Source organism: Xyrauchen texanus, chromosome 39 (assembly GCF_025860055.1).
Source record: "Xyrauchen texanus isolate HMW12.3.18 chromosome 39, RBS_HiC_50CHRs, whole genome shotgun sequence".
Classification (NCBI taxonomy): domain Eukaryota; kingdom Metazoa; phylum Chordata; class Actinopteri; order Cypriniformes; family Catostomidae; genus Xyrauchen; species Xyrauchen texanus.
Window position 1 is genome coordinate 25,122,288 of NC_068314.1, and position 17,308 is coordinate 25,139,595.

The following is a 17,308-nucleotide window of genomic DNA, read 5'->3' on the forward strand; positions in this document are numbered from 1 at the left end:
CTCAAAACAACATATTGCAACTTAATAACTCAAATCACTCTTTCAATTTAAAATGTAACAGTCTTTTCAGCCAAATGAATCAAATGTTCAAAATCCACTGAATTGATTCAGTTAGTGTCAGTTCAGAGTCAAATGACTCGGATCAAAAGAGTTTTTGACTCTTTAGAATCGTTCAGTTCAGAATCGATGTCTCTCCGTTCAAAGCTCGAGGAAAAATATGCAAAAACAAAGTCTCGGTCCAATTTGTCCGAAAACGAAAAGGTTTCTCATACCAGTTTCGATGAGTTCAAGATCAAAGTTCAATCAAATGGTCTCCGTGGGTGGCTCGCCTTTTACATACACTCATATGCGTTGCACGTATCCAGGATGTTGATCACAATTTCTCGGAAGAAACACACATACAACAAAAAAAAAACAACCTTGTAAAAACAAAAGGCAGAACAATAATTAATCTTCCATTCAAACACTTTCATCAACAAATATCATGTATACACTTCAAACAACGTATTAACTCAATATCTTGACACACACAACATTGTCACTTTTCATCGACTCGTTTGCATCTTCACATGTGATTTGCTTTAGCCCAACGTGCAAATTAACACTAGCTCACACACTATGCACAAGCGGCCTATATGAACTCTAATGTCACACTACTGATTTGCCGCTGCGTCTGCAACAGTTTCTTGTAAAATGTCAAGTCAATAAACAAAAAAAACAACTCACCAAGGCAAGAATTTCACATCTTATTTTGCAAGAACATAATTTGCGGTGCTTTTTGGCGCTCCGTGTATCTACATCGCTTTTTATTCTCGACTTCTGCGTCAGCTCTTCAAAGTTATCACTTTCACTCAAATGTAATCTTTTGATTGCATTCAAGTTTCTTTTCCTCAATATCTACTTTTTAATGAGGAGTATCTGCTTCGTCAGACTCGCTCGCTCTCTCCCAATGTTTCTTTGACAGCAGCAGTGTGGCCCGCGCAGTCTCAGTGCGCTGCTACCATTGGCTCCTTGGAGTGTCAGTCAATGCAGCACGATCCATAATTGGATGAAACACTTTCTCTTCTAAAGCACTCGTTGTTCTCTCTTATTCGCTTTTTCTTAATTTTCCCATCTTTTTACACATCTCTCAACTCTTCTACTGGTAGCCTGGATCATCTGGGTTACAAATATCTCAGCTCTGTTGGTCCTTTCAATGTAAGTAAATGAGAAGTGGTGTGAAACAGATCAATAATTAAGTCATTTTTTACTATAAATCTGTACTTTCACAAGCGCTCTTCTCTCTTAAGAGTTCTTTTTCAGTTTTTTTTTTTTTTTTTTGGTGATTTACTTAAGCATATCACTCCTCCTGAGCAGGGTGGACAATTTATAGTAAAAAATATAAAAATACTATATATATTACATACAATATATACTATTTATCTTTTTCACACCCACACCTATAATATCCCTTCTGAAAGTATGGATTAAACCACTGGAGTGTTATGGGTTACTGTTATGTTGCATTTATGTGATTTTTTGGAGCTTCAAAGTTCCAACAGAGAAATTCCCTCCCCCTCCCCTCCCCACACACACACACAAAAAAAATGGCAGGGCCATTCTGTCTGTCAGAGAGAGAGACACAGAGAGAAAAACACACAACGGTCACTCTGTCTGTCAGAGAGAGAAAAATTCCAAGAAATCCACATTCAAACCACAATATCTGACTTTCTGTTGGTCGGAGCTAATGACTGTAAATTAGAAAGTTGTTCGGCTTGACGAGAACAATATACTCGCCGGGTTTTGTAACTGTAGATAGAACTAACTAAGTTATAACACACTTCATGTGTCCTTTTTTAGTCATAAATCAATTTCCTCGCCACGGCCAAACCGTTCGAGATATCAAAAATCCGTCCTGAATGTAGCATCCTCAATGTCTTGACTTCATGCCGACCGAGTTTGGTGGTGATTGGATTCATTCTCTAGGAGGAATATATATAATTCCAGAGCACGTGTTTCCAAACAACCCATAATAGCTGACTTCCTGTTGGGCTGGCGTAAAACTTAGAGCACGAAAGTTGTTCGGCCCGATGAGATCTAGAAGTGTACCGAGTTTCATATTATTACACGCAAGCATGTTTGATATACGGACAAGTGTTCGAATCCCATTCCAGGGGGCGCTGTCGAGCCCCCCTGCCACGCCCGGGTACCATCTTCGGCCCGGCCCTGATGGCCGCGTGTTCTGACACGTGTGCAAAGTTTCAAGAGTTTTCGAGCATGTTAAGGGCCCCAAAACCTTGAAAAACAAAAATAAAAGCATTCTCATTCAACAGCCAAATCACCCCCTCCCCTTTTCAAGGCTTGGGCCCTAATTCTAACGAAAACAATAGGGCCTTGCCTTTTCAAGGCTTGGGCCCTAATAATATGTGTCAGTACAAAATTGCTCTCAAAATCGCTGTTGGTTTGAGAAATCTTTTAAAAGATATTATTATCATTATAAGGCTTTTCTCACCTTTATTAGATAAGAAAGGTAAATATTTAGACAGGGAAAACAGGGAACAGAGGGAATGGGATCAAGAAAGGACCATAGGGCTGGGACTCGAATCCAGGTCATTCGTGACTGTCCCACACAATGTGTCAAAGCACTGCCCACAAGTCTATGGCTTGGTATGCATTTTCAGCCCCTGGGTGTAGTATGACATGACAAATTTCGTATACATAAATCTCAGACTTGTAAGTTAGCTAGCTGTCCCTTCTAGTCTTCACATCTAAGAAAGCAGCCTATTATTGACTAGCTGTTTTCATCTTTATTCGCTTTGGAGTACTTTTTCAAGGAACATACTCTGTTACGAAACTGCTGTTGTGTGAGCTTTGGCATTGGCAGTAGGTTTACACAAATTGCTTGTTTACTAGCCCCGCCAGGTCCATTACATTATTGCTGGTCAGTCATTAGTTTCACCCTACATCCTCAGTGATGTGTTTTATAGCCATGAAACAATAATCACAAAAACAAGATGAAACAAAAGCAGCATTTCACAGAGTATAATAAAAAAAAAAAAAAATCTCCATTAATATGGTGCCCATAAGAAATGCTGTTGTGCTGCTATCAGTACCAGGATGCCTGTGGTGTAGTTGGGTAGCGTTGGCATTATCATCCAACAACACATTGCCAGCTGTGCTCCCAGTGAAAGGGGTGGCTACCCTGGTTGACCACCACTAATCAATCTGTGGAAGTGTACCTGTCTTTTGTTAACAGATTGTGTTAGGAGAGTGAACATTTTCATCTCAGCGTGGCCTATTAGCACTATTGTTCTGTTTTATCTGTGAAACGCAGGCTTCTCGGTTAGCTTTTGAATTCTTAAAATGCACAAACCTACCAGAATCTTCATCTTTTAGTTGACGTGGGATGTTTCACTAAGCCTATGATGTCAATGGTTAAAACCCAACATTTCCAAATGAAGAGGGGTGGATGACAGCGGTCATCAATTTGAAAAGAGGGCAATTGTTTGTTTTTGCCCATTAGAATGCTGAAGTAATGGCATTTATGTGGGTGTGTAGCCAGTACTAGGCAAATTGATATCCTGTGTATTGTTTTTTTTTTATTTAGCATAACATATTAACAGTCAAGGCATGAATACTCCTGTTGAGCAATAAGCTGGTTTAAGATTTCAGCAGGAAAAGACGCTCCTCCAAGGGTTGATGACCATGTTTTTGGAAGAAGCAGCATCTTATCAGAGCTGGGAAACACTTTACATATAAAATATGGATAAATTCTCCCACACGTGCCATTTCAACAGCTTGGGCCCCATATCTTTCATATCAGTCACCCAAACTTGGCATAGTCAAACTGATATGAAAATAATATTCAAATATTTTATCAAAACTCTGGCAAGGTATAAGCTTAGAGACAGCAAAGCCAGTACTGTCGATAAGAAAGTTAATATGCTTCAGTTTTTTCCCTTTTCATATCTCAGTCTTTTGGCTCTCTTTATTGGCGCAATCTTATCAAATCTAGAGGCTATTTTTCCCTTCTGCTAATCCATTGCCAGTGGTTCTGCTGTTCCTCTGGAGCAAAGAGAAAGAAGGAGAGAGAAAGATGTGGTTTGGTCCCAGGCTGTTGTTGAGGGCTCAGATTGGACCTGGCACAGGGGATAAGAGAGAAATAATTATCCAGCCTGCTGAAGCATGACAGCTTCTTTCTTCACCCAGAGTGAAGGAGATGAAGCATTATGTCAAAAAATCAGCTGGCAAAACACAGACACATCTTGACACTGCCATTCCAAGTATCACTTCGTGTTAGGAGACACTTGAGAACTGGCGGCCGACTTTTCTTGATTGACATCTTTGATGGAATCTCTCTTCCGGCTTGCGGCTGGGGTTGAGTGTATCAAATATATCTTGGTCATCATAAGTTTGAAAGTGAAAGGATTAATGGTTGAATAAAAACAGAGATGTTGTAAAAATTTTTTTATTGAATTAATTCCAATTAATCGCATATTTAAATACTTGCTGAGAAAGCCCCTCAAATAACAATAATTTAATATATAATGTTTAAATAATAATAAATCTAGTTCTCTTACGAGAGGTTCTCTCGTATTGCGTAAGCTAGCTTACGCTACGGGAAAGATTCATCTTTTCTGAGATATTGAAGCCAAAAAATTATCCTTAATTTTGTATCCATTGTCAACGCAGTGCAGCAGCTGCATACCTTGAGCGGGCTAGCTAGCGAGCTCATTGGTTGCTCTGTGGCAACTGCTGCAGCCTATAGATGAACTTGAGTGAACTCGCGTCCAATGACAGGCACCCGCGCCGTCACTGTATCAAAGCCCGCCAGAATGGGCATGGCTAGAGTGCATATAAGCGTAAGTTCGTAGGCTGGAACCCTGATTTTCATCTATTCAGCGAAGCTCTTCGCATCTCTGAACTGCAGAAGCCGCGTCGCTGTTCGAGGGGCATCTAGCAAGCTTGGACAGCGCTCGAAGAAGCCGGCCGTCTTCGCCACCTTCAGCCATCCTGCAAGCTACGCCATCCGGCGACGTATCCTTTTTAGAGCAAGCTAGTTCCTCAGCGAACTTCACAAAAAGAGCAACGAGTGTCTTTTTAAAGATGCCTCGCACCACCTGCGCCTCATGCCGCGCCCCTCTCAGCGCCGGAGACCGCCACCTCATCTGCACTCTCTGCCTGGGACTGAAACATGCAGAGCTCGCCCTCACTGACGGCGGATGCGACCTCTGCGAGGAGCTTCCGATGTCGACCCTGCGGGCTCGACTCGAAGCACTCAAAACCGAAGCCGCCACGCCACCTTTCGTTTCGCCGCACAGAAAGAAGCGCCGCTCCCAAAGGCTGCTGGAACCAGTGTTAGAAGCCACTACCTCGCCGGAGCCTCTCCCTCGAGCCTCGCTTTCACCCTCCCCGCCCCCGCGGGACGCGCAGTTGCTGCCAAGCGGCCGCACTGTTGCCTTCTCGGATGACGAGGCGGAGGATAAGGGCTGCTGTTCCATCATGGCTTCAGAAAGCGAGGAGTGGTCAGGCTCCCAAGCCTCCTCCTCGGCCCAGGAATCCAGCAGGACCCGTGCCGGAGTCGAGGAAGAACTAACGCGCCTCCTCACACAGGCCGTCGACCGCCTCGGGCTCAAGTGGTCACCGCCCTCTGAGCAGGCTCCCAACAGACTCGACGGCTGCTTTCTTCAGAGCCGTCACCGCGCGGCGCCCGCAACCCGGGCCGCTCCCTTCCTGCCGGAACTCCACGCCGAGCTCTCTAAATCATGGAACGCGCCTCTCTCGGCCAGGAACCGATCCCATGTCTCCACCTCTTGGACGGCGCCACCGAGAGGGGCTACTCTTCCATCCCCCCGGTCGAGGATTCGGTAGCAGCACACCTTTGCCCGCCCTCCGCGAGATGGCGGTCTAAGCCAGTGCTCCCGTCTAAGGCCTGCAGAACTACTTCCGCCTGTGTTGGCCGCGCCTATGCGCCGCCGGCCAAGCCGCATCTGCTCTGCATTCCATGGCCGTTTTACAGATTCTCCAAGTGGACCTTCTTCGAGAGTGGGATGAGAAAGGCAGGCACCCAGAGGCTGTTTCATATCTAAGGAGCGTGACGGATCTCGCCCTTCGCGCCACCAAAGCTGCAGCTCAAGCCCTAGGGAAGTGCATGGCCGCGCTGACTGTGACCGAGAGACACCTATGGCTAACGCTAGCCGACATGGGAGAAGCTGAACGCTCCACGTTCCTCAACGCGCCGCTCTCTCCGTCCGGTCTCTTCGGTTCCGCGGTGAGTGGCATTGTTGACCGTTTCTCGGAAGTCCAGAAAGCCACCCAAGCCATGAATCTCTTCCTGCCTCGTCGCGCTAGCTCCTCTGCAGGCCGCCCACGTGACCAGCCTCCTGCACGAGCCTCTTCACAGCGCTCAGCTCAGCAAAGCCAGACTTCTCAGCGTCGACAGGGCGGCCGCCCTAGAACGCGCTCAGACAGCCCCCCCCACGGGCCTCGGCCTAAGTTTGCGCTGAAACCTGAGCAACCGAAGTCCTCCTAGCTTTGTTGAGGAAACGACGGCTCAGTCCCGCCGCGGCCGGACCACCGTCAAAGCTTCGCCCCCTGTCAGTCCCCTTCTCTCAGGCTACTGCAGTGGTGGATTCAGCAGCCAACAAGCCGGTGATACTGCCCGCTTGCCTGCACTCAAATGCCGTTTTCACGGCGACCCAAAGAAATCTTGTAAAAAGCAAACATGCCTTGTGTAGAAAATGTGCCCACAATCCAGTGTTCACCTCTACACACAAGCATTACACTTCCCGTGTCCCTATCAGAGCCCACTCACATAAAGCAGGCACAGCCAGCTCGAGTGTTAGAGTCAATAAACGCGCCCATGAATCCGTGCGCGCGCCCCTTCTCTGCCCGCTCTGTCACACGGCCAGCAAACACCTCTCTGTATCTATGTCCCATGCCCGTGACTATGCTCACGCATCACTTCACAGACGTGACTCTTTCCCCATTCACCTCAATCGGGAAGTCACTCACAGAACAGCCTGTCCCTGCTGTCTGCGAGCAGTCATGCATAAGCACAGTAAGCACGCTCACACATTCTGTTCAGCTCGCTGTGTGCGGCAATCAGGGCGACTTGGCCATTCACCCTCTAGCGTTACGTTTCAAAGCGTGGAAAGCTATCCCAGGGATATCCAAATGGGTGTTAAGCACAATAAAACAGGGCTATTTGCTACAGTTCGATCGCCGCCCTCCCGCTTCAGAGCGTGGCTCGAAACTACTGTGAACACGGAAGCAGCCTGCATGCTTCGTTCAGAAATAGCAAACCTTCTGTGCAAAAGGACCATAGAGAGTGCCACCTTCTCTGAGCGTAGTCGGGGTTTTACAGCCGTTATTTTCTTGTCCCCAAGAAAGACGGCGGCCTCAGACCAATATTAGATCTCAGGGTTTTGAACAAAGTGCTCGCAAAAAGACCGTTCAAAATGCTTACAATCAGGAAACTCCTCGTGCATGTGCGCCAGGGGACTGGTTTATTTCTCTCGATCTGAAAGATGCCTACTTTCAGATTCAGATAAATCCCGTCACAGGCCATTCTTGAGATTCAGCCTGACGGCCAGGTTTATCAATACACCGTCCTTCCGTTCGGCCTGTCTTTAGCACCCGTACTTTCACGAAGTGCATGGATGCGGCGCTCACACCCCTGCGGAGTCAGGGCTTGCGAATTCTGAACTATTTGGACGATTGGCTGATTTTGGCACAGTCACATACGGAGCTTCTGTCTCACAGGACAGTTCTCCTCAGTCATCTGAACAGTTTGGGTCTTGCAGTCAATTGGACCAAGAGCTCACTACAGCCCAGTCAGGCAATTTCCTTCCTTGGAACAGAACTAGACTCCATGGCGATGACGGCTCGCTTATCTACACAGCGCACGTGCCGTGTTCAGCGACTAGCCGCGTCCTTTCAGATGAACAGCCTCACGCCTCTGAAAAAATTTCAGAGAATGCTAGGTTACATGGCCTCAGCCGCAGCAGTACTTCAGATGGGTTTACTGTGCATGCGCCCGCTTCAGCATTGGCTAAACACCCGCGTCTCGCCGGGCTTGGGCCACGGGCCGCCAGCCGATCAGAGTGACTCAGACCTGTATCTCAGCTCTGCAGCCCTGGGCAGTGGCTGAATGGTATCAGCGGGGAGTGACGATGGGAGCTGTATCTCGCCGAAAAGTCATCTCGACAGACGCGTCCAACACGGGTTGGGGCGCGGTCTGCGAGGGCTCTCCGGTTTTTGGCCTATGGTCAGTTCAGGAAAAGCTCCTTCACATAAATTGTCTGGAAATGATAGCGGTCGAGCACGCGCTCGTGCACTTCCTCCCGGTCATTCAGGGTCACCACGTCCTGGTCCGTTCGGACAACAGATCTGTGGTATCCTATCTAAACCGTCAGGGCGGTGTCAGATCCAGGAACCTCTTCCATCTGACAAAACGCATACTGAGTTGGTCCCAGTGCCACCTGCGCTCGCTGAGGGCGACGCACGTGCCAGGCCACCTGAACGACGGCCCAGACAGACTGTCCAGAGACAATATTTCCCCAGGGGAATGGTCCCTGCATGCTCAAACAGTCCAGAAGTTATGGCAGAGCAGAGATAGACCTCTTTGCGTCAGAAGAGAACTCTCACTGCCCAGTATTTTTCTCGAAAAGCGAGGAGCGCTGGCCCAGGACTGGCCCAACCGCCCGCTTTACGCCTTCCCTCCCGTCTCGCTATTGCCACAGGTAATGCAGAGGATCAGGAAACAGCGTCACTCGGTGCTCCTCATAGCCCGCGCTGGGAGAATCAGACATGGTTCCCAGAGCTTACGCGGCTGTCACTGACAGCCCCGTGGCCCATTCCAGTGAGAGCAGATCTCCTCTCTCAAGCTCGCGGCACGATCTGGCATCCCCATCCATAGCGCTGGGCGCTGCACGCGTGGGTGATCAACGACTACCAGTCGCTTTGCCAGAAGGAGTAATAAACACTATCATACACGCTAGAGCCCCTTCCACGAGAAGACTCTATGCGTCCAAATGGTCTGTTTTCAAAATGGTGCACCGACAGAGACCTGGACCCACGGACATGTGGGGTGTCGTCGCTGCTCGTGTTTTTACAAGAGCTGCTGGATAAGGGCAGATCCCCAGCCACGCTCAAAGTGTACGTGGCGGCCGTCGCGGCGTTCGCTGAACCCCTGCACGGCCAGTCACTGGGAAAAAATAAGCTGGTCATCCGCTTCCTCAGGGGAGCTAGAAGGATGAACCCCCCGCGATCTTTCCGTATTTCTCGAAGCTATGAAAGCCCCCCCTTTCGAACCGCTTCAATCCGTGGATTTGAAATACCTTTCACTCAAAACCGTTTTTCTATCAGTTAAATGTGTGGGAGACCTTCACGCGCTGTCTGTCAGCGCTGCGTGTCTTGAGTTTGGACCAAGTGACTCCAAGGTCATTTTAAAGCCTAGACACGGCTATGTCCCCAAGGTGATCGGTACTCCTTTCAGAGCACAAATCATTTCCCTATCGGCGATGCCAGCATCCGATAGCGAACGCGACGCCAATCTCCTTTGCCCAGTCAGAGCACTGAGATTGTATACTGTGCGCTCCGCCTCTTCCAGACGCTCTGAGCAGCTTTTCGTTTCGTTCGGAGGGCGCACCAAAGGTTTCGCTGCCTCGAAACAGACACTGTCTACATGGATAGTGGACGCTATTGCTGCCGCGTACGCGTCAAAAGACCTACCATGCCCGTTAGGCATTAGGGCTCACTCCACTAGAGGCATGGCCTCCTCGTGGGCATGGTCCAGCGGGATTTCCATTCATGACATATGTGTGGCAGCGGGCTGGGCTTCCCCCTCCACCTTTGTCAGATTTTACAATCTGGAAGTGCCCGCCCTGCAGGCAAAACTACTAGCGGTTTAATACTCTACAGCTCCCCTGGTGAGCTGCACTGACGGGACACATTCCACACAGACCGGCACCGCCGCTCTGTCTTTCCCTTCCCACTATGTGCTTATGTATTACACACACACTGGCCCGCACTCTTGCCGGCCAAATTTTATTCCCCCACTCACAAGGGCTCCCCGGGTCCCCCCACCCCGGGGCTCATGCAGTGGATGCTTGGCGCGCACGGCGTTGACAATGGGTTCCCATAGCTTAAGCTAGCTTACGCAATATGAGAGAACCTCTCGTGAAGAGAACGAATCGGTTACCTAACGTAACCTCGGTTCTCTCTAGATGAGGGAACGAGTATTGCGTAGCCGGCCGTGCTTCAGCGCCACGGCGATTTTCGCTTCATTCAATGAAAACCAGGGTTCCAGCCTACGAACTTACGCTTATATGCACTCTAGTCACGCCCATTCTGGCGGGCTTTGATACAGTGACGGCGCGGGCGCCTGTCATTGGACGCGAGTTCACTCAAGTTCGTCTATAGGCTGCAGCAGTTGCCGCAGAGCACCCAATGAGCTCGCTAGCGCTCAAGGTATGCAGCTGCTGCACTGCGTTGACAATGGATACAAAATTAAGGATAATTTTCTTGCTTCAATATCTCAGAAAAGATTAATCTTTCCCGTAGCGTAAGCTAGCTTACGCAATACTCGTTCCCTCATCTAGAGAGAACCGAGGTTACGTTAGGTAACCGATTAGTTTTATTTACATTATCAATAAAATGTATATTATAAAAAAATATGACATTATGATAATTAAAATGCATTACATTATTGTGGCAGATGATTAAATCATTGATAAGGCAAGAATCATTTAGAATCCAATATATTTATTTATTTATTTTCATTTTATTGAACATAAGCCAACCATTGCGCTTAAGATCACAGCCATCCATTTCGCTACTGATATCGTCAATCACTCTGAGATATGTAGATTTATTATAAGGGCCTGTCTAAGGATGCGTCAATGTAGACATGCTTCAGACGGTGCTTTTGGAGTATCTCAGTTTGGTTGCGTTGTCATAAAAATACAGTTTTTAGATCGCTGTGTCAAGTTAAATGTAGTTTGAAACTAAGAAAAACACAATAGATCTATCTATCAATCGATTGATCGATAGATACATATACACTGATCAGCCACAACATAAAACCACCTTCTTTACCTACACCTTCTACACCTATTGTGTAGGTCCCCCTCGTGCTGCAAAAACAGCACAAACCAGAATCTCAGAATAGCATTCAGAGATGCTATTCTTCTCACCACAATTGTACAGAGCGGTTATCTAAGTTACCGTAGACTGTCAGTTTGAACCAGTCTGGCCATTCTATGTTGACCTCTCTCAAGGCGTTTCTGTCCTCAGAACTGCCCCTCTCTGGATGTTTTTTTTTTTTGGGCACCATTCTGCATAAATTCTATTGACTCTTGTGCATGAAAATCCCTGAAGATCAGCAGTTGCAGAAATACTCAAACTAGCTCGTCTGGAACCAAAAATCATTCATGCGATTATCTAATCAGCCAATTTTGTGGCAGCATTGCAGTGCATAAAATCATGCATATAATCATGCATCAGTTAATCTTAACATCAACCATCAGAATGGTGAAAAAATGTGGTCTCAGCGATTTGGAATGTGGCATGATTGTTGGTGCCAGATGGGCTGGTTTGAATATTTCTGTAACTGCTGATCTCTTGGGATTTTCACGTACAGCAGTTACTAGAATTTACTCTGAATGGTGCAAAAAACATCCAGTGAGCAGCAGTTCTGTGGACGGAAATGCCTTGATGAGAGAGGTCAACAGAGAATGGCCAGACTGTCTGGAACTGAGAAAGTCTACAGTAACTCAGATAACCGCTCTGTACAATTATGGTGAGAAGAATGGCATCTCAGAATGTTATTCTGAGATGCGGGTTGGCACTGTTTTGGTGGCACGAGGGGGACTGTGGATGATCGGTGTATATAGATATAGATAGATACAGATATTTGTTAAAACATTGTAATTATATATAACATATAAATCTTATATTATTTATATTATTATTTTACTATGCAAAAGTTTTAGGCAATTGTGAAAAATGTTGCATAGTGTGGATGTCTTCAAAACAATTCAATAAATAGTTTTCATTTATCAATTAACCACATATAAAATCCAGTAAACAAAGCTAATCTATATTTGATGTGACAACATTTGCTTTTAAAACAGCAACAATTCGCAAAGCTGGACACAGTTTTTCTTGGTTGTTGGCAGAAAGGTTGTTCCAAACTTCTTTGAGAACTTGCCACGGTTCTTCTATTTAGGCTGTCTCAAATGAGTCTCTGTAAAAATGTGAATAAACAATAATAGCTCTTATAGCTATAAGAAGCAAACGTAATCAAACCACACTTTCATACAGTAAGGAAAGGTTCAAATATATTTTGAAAGCAGATTTTAACCTAAAGGTATTTTTCATGAAAATCAGGCCGGTCGACAGGTGAATTTCCACATGTAATCTAAGTCAATTGTTTAATAACAGGTTGAACTGTGACAACTTATCCCAAATAGTGAGACAACATGTCCCAACATATTGCAGGCAGAATAACTTAATAACAGAACACGTTATCCTACAACAAGTTTTAAACTTCAGGCCACTATCTCCCTCCTTCCAAACATTTCTGCTCATTAGAGACAGCATTGTGGCATTGAAGCGCTCTTGGGAGAAGAAAATAAAACAAACAAAAAACACGTGCCATTTTCTATTTGTAGTTGCGGAAAATTAACAGCTGTTATGGTTTAACATTGTGCTAACATCCTTCATCTTGCCGTACCAAGTGAATTCATGGTAAGACATGTCTGTGTGCTCTCTCTCTGTCTAGGAATGAAAAGAAACCAATCAAAGCAGAAATGGATTTGCAGCCAGAGACTACAGGCGAAGATGGAGGGGTGCAGTGTGTCCTATAGTAAATTGAAACCAGCATCGGCCATATCCGCTTCAAGGTCTGCATCTCTTGTGCCTCAGTTACGAACTGTGACGGCTACCGTTTCAGGTGGAATCATATCAGAGATGAGCTAGACCATCCTTTCAGACAACGCATCATTCAATTTCCACACAACAAACATGACTGAATACATCAATAGAAAAAAGGGCCACAGATTGAGTTTCACAAGGATAAGAACACTCATAGAAAGGTTAAAATAATCACAGACAAACACACAAACTCAGGTATCAGCAACACTACAGCAGGCAATGTTTACTTAGAAACAGAATGGAGATTTTATTCATTTTGATTTGGATGGAAGATTAATTGGCCTTCAGTATTTAAGGTTCAAAATAATTTTTCCCCAGAACTGTAATGAAAAAAAAATTTAAAAAATTCTGAAGCATGGATCAGTACCAATTGTTCGTATTCCAGCTTTATATCCTGAAGATGTAAGTATTGCACTTTATATTTTGTGAATGTTTGCAAATCGCCTTTCCGAATGTGCGTTAGCTGATTCCACGGCTAATACAGCTAAAGTTACCACTGATAGAAAGAGACCGGATATACACATATACATATATACATATATATATATATATACATATACATATATATATACATATACATACATATACACATACACATACACATACACACACACACACATATATACACATATACACACATATACACACATATACACACATACACACACATACACACACATATATACACATATACACATACACATATACACATATATATATACACATATACATATACACATACACACATATATATACACATACACACACATATATATATATATATATACACACACATATTCATACATATATGGCTGAACTCCAGTATTTACGCTGTCAGTCATTTTGGTTCTGATTTGTTGTTGCTGTAGTATCTGAAGCACGAGCTGTAAAGGCACAGTCCTCTTCCAGCTCATTTGCATTTAAAGAGAGATACACGAAATCAGCGTGTTTTTGATTCCACCAAAAAAAAAGAGGCATTTCTAACATGGTATAATAAATTATCTGTGGGGTATATTGAGCTGAAACTTCACAGACACATTCTGGGGACACCTAGGACTTTCCTTTAATACTGTGAGAAACACTAACACCGTGTCTTAACCAGGAGTGGCGCAACAAAACAAAAAGCCATAAAGCCATCTCTGCCATGTTTGGCTGGTTAGCATGGTCTAGTAAGTCAATGCTGATAGATATTGAAACTATATAATTTGGCTTCAAAAAGCATGGTTTTCCATTGACAATCATTTAAAAGTAGCCATGTATTCTAACTAATTCATCACACAGTTTCCTGTGATTGATCGCTATTAAATGATGGTAGCTGATACACTGTAAAAAAAAAAAATCCTAATTTTACAGAAAACAAATACAATTTTACAGAAGTTTTCAGTTTTTTTTTATTTACATTAAAAACTCTGTAAAATGTAACAACCCAACTGGAATTTTACATTTTATCACAATAATGACAAATTACATGTATTTCTCCTTTTTGGACAGAAAAATTATTTTACCGTATTATTTCTGTTTTCTAAAATTACAGACAAATTTATGTAAAATGACAATACTTATTTGTAATTAAATATATAGCTCATTATACAAAGGTTTATGTCCATACTAACAATTTAACATTTATCTTTGTAATTTTAAGGTAAATCTTATTAGATTTATATTTATGCACTGTATTAAAAAAAAAAAAAACAGTCAAATGACTGGCAGCAGCGGCTGCCAAACAAAAACCATAAAAATAAAGTAAAATATCCTTATTCAAATAAAGTGCAAAAACAATACATTTACAGAAGTTTTCATTAAAGGTTTTGCAGAGAAACACCGTTATTTTTACAGGTAATTCATGATTTATTATGTTCAAACACCTTCAATTAATTGATTGCACTAAAAGCTGAAACTGTGCTTACAGTAAGGCACTTGCAATGGAAGTGAATGGGGCCAGTCCGTAAACGCAATTCGTATTGATGGGATTTTGTTATAAAATTGAAATGTGTAAATCTTGAAAATAGGCTAAATTATTTTTTTGAGTGCATGTTGTTTATTTCTTGTGGGTACACTTTTGAAACCGTGTGTATTTTAATGTTTAGACAGGCCTCATTCACAATATTTTTGTTACAATTGTAAGCAACTTACAGTAACTACGATTTAAGGAAAAAAAATTGAAAATATTTATGTAATTAATATTATACCAGAAATGCTGTTGATTCAGTTTAACTTGCACTGAACCTGGATTATTCCTTTAAATACAGCATTGCACACCAGAATAGTTGCATGTGAAAGTCTTTGGATTGTGCATGCTCTAATGGTGCCATCAGCCAATCAGGGTTGTCAAGACATACGTTTCCTGCAGCTCCAGAGTAATTAGAGACGTGGCATGACTGTCATTGAGATGAATGAGAATGCTTTTTTTTTTTCATCTGTACATATAATGTGCATGTACTATAGTCCTTCTTAGTAGGATACAGTGTACGGGTTAAAAAGCAGAGTTACAAAAGCTCTTCGGCTTAAAGGAGCTATTAAAGCATACAGGCTCTGGGGGGTTTTGATACCACCGTCTGAGTTTGTGTGTGTTTTCCTTTGTGCTTTTAAGTCCTTTTATTTTTCTTCTTGCATTTTCTAATCAGACAGACAGAGAGAAAAAAAAAAAAGAGCAAGCGAATGCCCATCATAGTCAAAACCTGAGCATATTTATGCTCAATGGTGTGTTGTTTATAAGAATAGAAACCCCCATGTGCTTTTATAAGATTCCATTTAAGCAAGAATGCTGCCATAGAAGGTAGCTGCCTATGTTGGCAAAGAGCAGTGAGACAGCTTACTAGGTTTTAAAACAGAGCCTGCCTCTTTCAAATAAGAGCCATTTAGATCATGTCCTTATATTCCCACAATACATTTTTTTTTTTTAAATGAGAGAGGAAAAAAATAAGGTGCAAGAGTGACAGACAAAAACTGGAAGAATATGCAAAAATGATAAAATGACAGACAGGATGAAAAATGAGAGCAAGCACACATGCATGGCGAGAAAGCTGACACATGCCAGTCAAAGCTGCAGATTTCATTTCCTCTCGCAAAACCTTTCACTCATGCACGTGCACACGCACGCGCTCACACACACACACACAGCTGTGGAGCAATAATATTTGACATCAGCACACAACAGCAGGAACATTATTCATCCCGGAGAGAGACATGCCATCAGTGACAGACAGACATAAATATCCCACAACCCCCTCAGAGGGGTTAATGTGTGTCGATCAGAGAGCACTGAGACAGGGGAACAGACAGCACATGTATCACACATGCACAAAAGCACAGGAAACACACACTACATTCACTGATCCTTTACCCAGCGCATATACGAGAGTGTAGGTGCACCACTGAGCAGCAATTCTGCTAAATCTACTTAACATAGAGACCCGAAAGAGAACTAAGTGAGACATTCACCAATGTATGAAATCCTTAGGATGATATAACAATATAGAGATTGTACAAAGGTTCAGGTTGGGCAGATAATGGAGGAAGCGGGAACCGGTTTCCACAGTTCACGTGAGTCTGTTTTATTCACAAATAAACAGAAATCACTGTACAGATTCACTCAAAACACAAGACGGCTTTTCAGCATCCATCAAATAAACAGTCTGCTTTCCAGCTTCACACAACAAAAGGCTCTTTCTCTCTCTCAGGGGACAGACAAGAAGACTCTGGTATGTATGTCTGTCTGCCTGTCTCTCTCTCTCTCTGAGAACTGGCCATCTATTTATCTCCCCTGACTCTCACTGTGAACACAGAGATGGTAATTAGTCACAATTCATCTCGGGTGGATGTCCTTACCACTCTCTCTCTCCCTCCAGACGGGCGCTAGACCACGCCCTCACATCCACAGAGATATATAAAGTAGGCATGAAATCAAAATTGACCCATTTACTTTCTTACCATATTCCTGGTCTTTTTAGGCACAATTCATTAGTGCAAATTCTTCCAATCTTTTACCAAAATGTATTAACTTTTCCTTATCAGCTGATGTCACAGAGGCAGCTTAAGTTCCAACCAACTGGTGCTGGCTGTGTTTTAGTAGGAGAATAGCCATCAATTGACAGCAAACTCTGTTATAGAATGCACACTTTTCATGTTCCAACCAATTCCTGATGGATAAAATCAAATCCCGCTCTTTCTTTTTGCCTTGTTGAATATCCAGGGTCACTAACGCTGATATATGTCACATTACGGAAGTCGTTCGCAAATGTCCTTTCATGTTGACAATAACACCACCACAAGATGATGTAATTACTTTTGCATCTGACACTCCTAAACCTTGCCGCATTAAATACACCACCTACTACTCCAACAAATCTTGAACACTTGATCAGTTAAGAGTGTCTGACAAGGGCTCATC

The 17,308-nt window shown here is 43.8% G+C and overlaps 1 protein-coding gene across 2 annotated transcripts in view; it reads right to left on the reverse strand.

Annotated features, from left to right (window-relative positions):
* The window catches only part of LOC127633039 (succinate--CoA ligase [GDP-forming] subunit beta, mitochondrial-like), a 161,020-nt gene that overhangs the window by 11,743 nt on the left and 131,969 nt on the right, over nucleotides 1-17,308 (reverse strand). Inside the window, exon 11 of one of the 2 annotated variants that reach the window (XM_052111903.1) lies at nucleotides 3,959-4,118. The exons of the other annotated variant lie outside the window; for it this stretch is intronic. Coding sequence (XP_051967863.1) covers nucleotides 4,014-4,118 — 105 coding nt within the window. The 3' untranslated portion in view covers nucleotides 3,959-4,013. Of the gene's footprint in view, nucleotides 1-3,958; nucleotides 4,119-17,308 lie in introns of those variants that run through there. 2 annotated transcript variants of the gene reach the window in all.